Source organism: Lactuca serriola, chromosome 3 (assembly GCF_051521515.1).
Source record: "Lactuca serriola cultivar US96UC23 chromosome 3, Lser_US96UC23_V15, whole genome shotgun sequence".
In the NCBI taxonomy this organism is placed as follows: domain Eukaryota; kingdom Viridiplantae; phylum Streptophyta; class Magnoliopsida; order Asterales; family Asteraceae; genus Lactuca; species Lactuca serriola.
The window spans coordinates 144,392,024-144,400,831 of record NC_136410.1 but is presented as its reverse complement, the minus strand read 5'-3'; the positions used below and the strand labels follow the sequence as shown (position 1 = coordinate 144,400,831).

Below are 8,808 nucleotides of genomic sequence, written 5' to 3'. Positions count from 1 at the left end.
TTCGAGATGGTTATTTTTTTTCAGTAGCACAAGCTTGTTCCTAGATGTTAAAGGTACTAAGAGACAACTTAATCAAGAGGTATAAGGTCTAAGAACTGATTGAAATTGTTTAGAACCAAGAAAATCCCGCAACTTGCATTTTTCAGTGGTTTTGAGGCTTTTAGAGGCAGCTCCGGCCTCCAAAGTGGCCGGGAAGTGTCGGGACGATACTAGGAACAAAATGGAACTTATACCTTCTTCAGAGGTGGCCAGAAACGTGCTTTACAAATGCTTATTTCTCAAAAACCCTAATCGAGCCACTAACTTTTTCTCTTGTTTTCTTCTGGATATGAAGCTTAAGAACAGAAAAGGGAAGTTTAAATGATCGAGAGGGAAGAATACTAGGGGAGAGGCTCAAGGGATTTCTGTTGAAATCAGACAAGATAAACTTCCCAACATCTTCAGTTCTTATATCATTAGAGGATTAAGAAACATAAGGTTTTCATGTACTTACAACTGAAAACTCACTACAAAACCCAAATCCACTCTCACGACTTAACACACTCAGCCTAATGTAATCAGATAAACTGATAACACTTATTTGAACTAGCACTCCAACAACAAGAGCAAACAATCTTTAAAGATTACAGATGAACAACAAAACCAGTATGCGAGAGAGAAGTAGAAGAACCCCTAAACTATTAACCCTAACTTTTGATCTGATAGATGATAACTACACAATCCTTCACTCTCTCTCTCTCTCTCTCTCTTCCTTTATACACCAAGCAATTGAATACAGGTGTAAACCTGAAGAGATCCGACCCAAGTATAACCCCGCGTGTTTGTTTCCTGCAATTACACTTAACACCAAGAGAATAAATTCTGAACACAAAACACCATTAACCAATAATATCTTTCATTTTAAATCAATAAATATGAGATTGAATTTATATTACTATTTTCAACATCTCCCCTCGAATGAAATATTTATTTTTCTTTCTTAAAAACATCGAGAAGACCCATTTTCTTGGATAGAAAATCATGTTTCTTTATATTTAATGATTTAGTAAGAATATCAACATTTTGTTCAGAAGAACCAATTTTAACCAACCTTAAAATTCCAATAGAAATTTTTTCCCTAACAAAGTGCAAATCAATTTTAAAATGTTTCGTTCTTTCATGAAAAATTGGATTAAGAGCCAACTTAATTGTAGAGTCATTATCACAAAAAACAGAGACAGGAATAAGATTTTTAATTTCTAGTTCAAACAAAATTTTTAACACCCAAATGATTTCACAAGTAATAGAGCCAAGAGCTCTATATTCAGCTTCAGTGGAAGACCTAGAAACAGTAAACTGTTTCTTACTCTTCCATGAAATTAAACAATTGTTAAAATAAACCATGTAGCATGACACATATTTCCTTGTAGTCAAACACTTAGCCCAGTCTGCATCAACAAACCCTTTTAATTCAAATTTATCAGATTTAGTTATTGCAACTCCTCTTCCAGGACTACTTTTTAAGTATCTCAGTAGCCTGAAAGCAATTTTTAAATGAGATTTTCTAGGTTTGTGCATAAACTGACTAAGTACTTGAACAACATACGAAATATCAGGCCTAGTAACAGTAAGATATATAAGCTTACCAATAAGCTTTTGAAACTCTGTTTTATTATCCAACAAATCATTTCCTTTATCAGCTTCACCTGTACTTGCCATAAAATTTGTTTCTAAAGGTGTATTTACAGGTTTACAACCAACCATACCATATTCATGCAACAATTCTAAACAATACTTTCTCTGATTTAAACATAAGCCACTATCAAAACTTACCACTTCTATACCTAAAAAATATTTTAGAATTCCAAGATCCTTAATCAAAAATTGGGTTATCATAAAACCCTTAACCTTTTGTCAATTCAGTCTCACAATTACCAGTTAATATAATATCATCCACATATACTAGTAGAACAGTTATTGAACCTTCAAATTTCCTAACAAATACAGAATAATCACTTATACTTTGTTGAAAACCAAACATAAACAGAGATGCACAAAGTTTTTCATTCCATTTTCTAGGAGCTTGCTTTAAGACATATAATGACTTAGTAAGCTTACAAACCCTATAATCATTAACAGAGAAATATCCAGGAGGAAGTGACATGTAAACATCCTCTGTGAGATCACCATAGAGAAAATCATTATTTATATCTAATTGATATAAAGGCTAAGAATTATGCACTAATAAAGAAATAACAATACGCACAGTAAAATTTTTTGCAACTGGAGAAAAAGCTTCTTCAAAATCTATTCCCTATCTTTGATTATAACCCTTAGCAACCAAACGTGCTTTATATCTTTCTACTTCTCCATTTGACTTGTATTTAATTTTGAAAAGCCATTTGCATCCAATTGGCTTTATATTTTTAGGTAAGTTAGTTATTTCCTAAGTATGATTACAATGAAGTGCTTCCATTTCTTCATACATTGCCTTAAACCAATTTGGATTAGACAAAGCTTCATTGTAATCTTTAGGTTCAACAGATATATTTAGATTAGAAATAAAGCATTTTGTATCTGTATCAAGAAACAAATAGTTAACAGACCTTTCTATACCATATTTATATTTTCCTTCAACAATATAATCAGCAAATCTAACTGGCATATGTGACTCATGCCTAGATCTAGAAGCACCTAAAGACTGCTCTACAGAGGGATTTAAGAGAGAATGACTACTTTCCTCAGACACACCAAAGGAAGAAGGAATAGAACCAACAGTAGGAGACACAACTGCTTCGCCACTACGGTTGAAAGTTTCATTAGAACTAACATCATCCAGGTCAATGGCTGCATCAGTACCATCCAACTTAGATTCTACTCTCAGCTCATCTGGATTAATAGAATCATTTAAGTAATCACCTGTGTCAAAATCATCATAGGACAAAGGATCACTAGGGCCGAAATTATTTATGGTTTTTTCAATAGTAGTTGATTTTAACTTGTAAGGAAACACGGACTCATAAAACTTCACATCCCTGAATACAAAAGAAGTGTTAGTATCCAGACTAAGAAGTTTATAAGCCTTTTTATCAGAAGAATATCCTAATAAAAGACATTTCTCAGCACGTTCAGATAACTTATCTGTAACATTTTGTTTAATAGCAAAACAAAGACAACCAATAACTCTTAAATGATCGAAACTGGGAGTTTTTTTTTAAAATAAGTTCATAGGGTGATAAGCCATTTAAAATAGAAGTAGGCATCCTATTTATTAAAAACACAGAAGTTAAAACTTCATCTCCCGAAAATTTAATAGGAACTCCCGACTGAAACATAAGAGAACGTGCTACGTTAAGAATGTGTCTGTACTTTCTTTCCACAACTCCATTTTGTTGTGGACTGTAAGCACAAGAATTTGATGAATGACACCATGTTCAACACAAAAAAAATTCATTTGATTATTCATAAATTCAGTACCATTATCTGATCGTATAACCTTAATATTAACACTAAACTGATTCAATAGAATATGCACAAATGACTTAAAACACTCAAAAACTTCACTTTTAGACCTTAAAAGAAAAACCCAAGTGGCCCTAGTAAAATCATCCATAATAGTCAGAAAATACTTAAGCCCCTCAACTGAAGCAATCCTATATGGTCCCCAAACATCTAGGTGAATCAATTCACCTAGTTAAGTTGAATTATGCTAACTAAGAGAGAAAGATTCTCTAGTCTGTATTGCTTTATGACAAACATCATAAGGGGGAAGAGACTCATTTCCAAGTTTTAGCTTATCTTTTAAATTACTTAAGGCCTGTTCAGCTGGATGACCAAGTCTACTATGCCAGGTTAACTTTGAAACACAACACTTAGAACTAGTTATACTAGCAAAATTACCTGATGGAACATGGTCAAGATAATACAGTCCCCCAGATTCTCTACCATTCTCCACCGTCTCCTTTAATAGTGAATCCTGAATTTTACAATTATGCTCAGAAAAGATAACCTCACATCCATTATCCTTAGAAAGTTTATGTACAGATAAAAGATTAAAATTAAAATCAGGTACAACAAAAACATCAAATAAAGTAAGGTGAGAGGATAACTGAATATTCCCTATTTAATTTATGGGAGCTGAAGAACCATTAGGAGGTTAAACATGTAGATTAAGTCTAGACATATCCACTACATCTCGAAGTTGTGACTTAGAAGTTATCATATGTTGATTGGATCTGGAGTCAACAATCCAACTTTGAAAATTATTAGAATTGACAAAAGAATTACAACATGTAAATATAGATGTAACTGCCATATTTGCAGTAGCAGATACATCCTCACTAGCAGAACTCTCACTAATAAGACGAAGAAACTTGGAGTATTTTTCACTTGTAAGATAGTAAGCATCACTACCAGGAACAGACTCAGAAGAGGCTACAGTGTTACTATTAGAACCAACAAAAGAAGAATTGACAGAAAAAGATATATTCTGATTAATGTTTTCATTCTTTTTTTAAAACCTTTTGGATAACCAATCAACTTGTAACACCTTTCTATTGTATGAACTTTAAGGTTATAGTGTTTACATTGTAACCCCTGATTTCTAAATCTATTTTGATCTTGTCCCCTTTTAAAATCATTGACTTTACTATTAAAGACATAAACCTATGGTTTTGAAGAGGTAATAGAACTCAGAGAACAATTCTTTTGAAGGGACTCTTCTCTAGAAAGAATAGAGAAGGCAATTTTAACATCTGGCAAAGGTTCCATCAAAAGAATGTGACTTTTAACTTGATTAGAAACATCATCGAGACGACTCAAAAACCGCATTAGCTTCATTAACTTAGAATGATCACTAAGCTTAGTGGCAACCTCAGACACACATTCAGTTAAACTAGTTAAACCATCAAACTCTTTCCATAAGGAATCAAGTTTATTGTAGTAGTCAGAAAGAGAAGAACCATTTTGTTTTGCAGTGTTAATTTGTTGGTGAATATTAAAGATTATAGATCCATTAGCCATATTATAAGTCTCAAATAATTCATCCCAAATATCTTTAGCTTTATCAGAATATACATGAGTAGGATATATAGTTTCAGAAATTGATCCTAATATCCAATTGCACACAGCATTAACACGTTCCCACTTAGAAGTTTTAGAGCTTTCAGTTTTTTCAAGAGTAATAGGACCATCCACAAAACCCAATTTATTTCTATCCTTAAGACCTCTAGACATAGCACTACGCTACAAACGACAGTTTTCATTACCATTCAACTTAATTGTTATAATAGAAGTTATAGCATTATCAGAAGGATTAACATATAAAGGATCATCAAGGTCAACAGGATTATCTTTAGGAGTACCACTCCCTTTAGGAGTATCATCAACCATAGTGAATCACAGAAGATACACCAAAACAAATAACAAATAACAAACCAAATCAAATAAGGAATAACAGACACTTGTGCTGACTTAAAGTCCAGATAGTCACCAAAATATGTCGGGGCCCAAGACAATCAACATAGAGTCAAAACAATCAACAGAAAACAACTTAAGAATGAAAAAAAAAAAATAACTGGTGTACACAAGACAACCAGGATCTCACACATGTACAACTAAGAAAGAGAGAAAGGAACAAGAAACCCTCACAGTGTAATAGGCAACAAAAGTTTATTAGAATCGATTCGCTAAATCCGTTCCCTCAAGGGTTTATCGGTGATGAAATCCAAACCCAAGAGAGTTATTTTAGATTAGAGGGATTGATCGATTAATCCAAAAATTGCAACAGTAGAACGCAACCAAGGAAACGATCTTGTTAATCTGCAAGATTAAACAACAACTCGCAGTACCAGAATATCAAAAGAAAAACAGATCGGGTTTAGGGAAATATAATAAAACCCTAAACCTTCACAAATTAAACACAAAAGGAATCCTAAACAAACAAGAGAAAAACATTTCGACGGATCGTCAAAGAAGGAAACACCAGAAGACGAACGAAGAACGAAACGAAACGTCAGGATCAAGAATCGCGAGCCTTACAACTCTGATACCATGTTGAAATCAGACAAGATAAACTTCCCAACATCTTCATTTCTTATATCATTAGAGGATTAAGAAACAACAGGTTTTCATGTACTTACAACTGAAAACTCACTACAAAACCCTAATCTACTTTCACGACTTAACACACTCAGCATAATCTAATCAGATAAACTCATAACACTTATATGAACTAATACTCCAACAACAAGAGCAAACAATCTTTAAAGATTATAGATGAACAAAAAAACTAGTATGCGTGAGAGAAGTAGAAGAACCCCTAATCTGTTAATCCTAACTTTTGATCTGATAGATGATAACTACACGATCCTTCATTCTTTCTCTTCCTTTATACACCAAGCAACTGAATACGGGTGTAAACCCGAAGAGATACGACCAAGTATAACCTGCGTGTTTGTTTCCTGAAATTACACTTAACACCAAGAGAATAAATTCTGAACACAAAACACCATTGACCAATAATATCTTTCATTTTAAATCTATAAATATGATATTGAATTTGTATTACTATTTTCAACAATTTCGTTGATATCACTTTATGCATGTCTGAAAATGGAAAAGAAAATGACACAACTGAATGCGTCGTTGCTGCGCATCGTTTAAAGGGAAGAAGAAGGCAGTAGAACTCAAAATTGGTAGTTTTGGTCCTTAAAGTCTGTCATGCTAACAAAAATTACACCATATTTGATTCCTTCTAGATAAGTAGTTTTAAAAAACACACTTAGCCTCCTAAACCTCTATATTAAATTTATATTAAACAAATTGATATATTTTAATTTTTATGACATGGGTTGGGAAACCATGAAGGACCTCATGATAGAGGAATACTGCCCGAGGGGCGAAATCCAGAAATTAGAGCAAGAGTTGTGGAGCCTAACCATGAAGGGCTCCGACGTAGTCTCATATACCACCAGGTTCAGCGAACTGGTGGCCCTCTGCCCCAACATGGTTCCCACTGAAGGGAAAAAGATCGAGAGGTACATATAGGGGCTAGTGCCTCCGTATCAGGGGAATGTCCTATCATCAAACCCTGCTACCTTCGACAGTGCCAAGCGACTGGCACAACAACTCATCGACCATGGAGTCAAAGCCCCAACAGCAACAACAACCTTAGCCATCTCGGAACCCTCCAAACCCGCTGACACTAAGCGGAAGTTCTGGGAGGAAAAGAAAAAGAAACAGCGAGTTGCCAAAAAGCAGCAAATTGTGGCAGTACATGCCGCAATAACCCCTGCTGCTGCTACTGCTCCGGTGGGACAGTATGCTGGAAATTTGCCTAAGTGCGGAAAATGCAATTACCACCACAGCGGCCCCTGCCGTGAAATGCAGTGCTCCAACTGCAACAGGAAAGGACACACCGTCCATTTCTATAAATCCCCGGCGAGGCCGATCACCCAAGTCCCCGACTCTGGTGCGAGCCCGACCTGCTATGGATGTGGTGAAGCAGGCCACTATAAGAGGGACTTCCCTAAAGTGAAGAATGTCGGCGGAGCAGGGAGAGTACTAGCAATAGGCCATGGGAAAGCAGTTGTTGACCCGACGGTGGTGACTGGTACGTTTCTCCTCGATAACTCCTATGCATGCATTCTGTTCGATAGTGGAGCGGAGCGAAGCTTCGTGAACCACAAATTTGCTCGCATGCTTAAACAACAACCTCACACACTTAAAAAACAATTCACAGTAGAAATGGCTAATGGAAAAACAGAAAGCACGAATAACATATACTTAGGTTGTACCCTAACTCTAGATAACCATTCATTCCCAATCGACCTTATGCCGGTCTCGATTAAAAGCTTCGACATTATCATCGGCATGGATTGGTTAAGTCTTCATCGCGCCGACATCATGTGCTACGAGAAAGCAATCCGTCTAAACCTCCTGTCAAACGAAACTCTTATCGTCTACGACGACAAACCCGGTGCGAGTCTTCGTATTATATCAAGTATTCAAGCACATAAGTATCTACGAAAAGAATACCATGCATTCTTTGCTCACGTCGTCGATACGAGCCTCGAAACGAAAGAACTAAAGAACATCCCAGTAGTGAACGACTTTCCCGACATCTTTCCAGAAGAGCTACCAGGATTACCTCCGCAACGACAGGTCGAGTTCAGAATCGACTTAGTCCCAGGAGCTACCCCAGTAGCAAAGTCGCCTTACCGATTAGCACTAGCAGAGATGCAGGAACTATTTGGTCAACTTAACGAACAGCTCAGCAAGGGCTTTATAAGACCAAGTTTCTCGCCTTGGGGAGCACCGGTCTTATTCGTTAAGAAGAAAGACGGATCATTCCGTATGTGCATCGACTACAGAGAACTCAACAAACTGACGGTCAAAAATCGTTACCCTCTGCCTCGCATAGACGATCTATTTGACCAACTGCAAGGGGCAAACTACTTTTCCAAAATTGATCTAAGATCCGGATATCACCAGTTACAAGTGCTAGAGGAAGATGTTCCGAAGACAACCTTCCGAACTCGTTACGGACACTACGAGTTCGTGGTGATGCCATTCGGATTGACCAATGCGCCCGCAGTTTTCATGGATCTGATGAATAGAGTATGCCGACCTTACTTGGATCAGTTCGTCATTGTCTTCATCGATGACATCCTGATCTACTCCCGAAGTAAGGAAGAGCATGTCGATCATCTGCGACGAGTTCTAGGAACCTTACGAGCAGAGAAGCTCTATGCGAAGTTCTCTAAATGTGAATTTTGGATCCGAAGAGTCGAATTCTTAGGACACGTGGTAAGCGAAGAGGGAATCCAC

The 8,808-nt window shown here is 36.3% G+C and overlaps 1 protein-coding gene across 1 annotated transcript; it reads right to left on the bottom strand.

Annotated features, from left to right (window-relative positions):
* Positions 1-966: 966 nt before the first annotated feature.
* LOC145095767 (uncharacterized) lies at positions 967-5,370 on the bottom strand. The gene is made up of 7 exons (XM_079033597.1): positions 5,247-5,370; positions 4,771-5,087; positions 4,289-4,468; positions 3,880-4,003; positions 2,440-3,120; positions 1,915-2,190; positions 967-1,823 (listed from the first exon to the last, which is right to left on the bottom strand). The coding sequence occupies exons 1-7, from the start codon at positions 5,368-5,370 to the stop codon at positions 967-969; spliced, it is 2,559 nt and encodes an 852-aa protein (XP_078889723.1).
* Positions 5,371-8,808: the final 3,438 nt, after the last annotated feature.

Excerpts from the sequence above, each read along its gene's own strand:
- LOC145095767 (XM_079033597.1), bottom strand. The coding sequence starts at position 5,370 with ATGGTTGATGATACTCCTAAAGGGAGTGGTACTCCTAAAGATAATCCT. Across the intron at positions 5,088-5,246 it reads TATAACAATTAAGTTGAATG|GATCAATTTCTGAAACTATA; the intron begins GTAATGAAAACT and ends ATTGGATATTAG. Across the intron at positions 2,191-2,439 it reads AGAAATGGAAGCACTTCATT|ATATAAATAATGATTTTCTC; the intron begins GTAATCATACTT and ends TATATCAATTAG.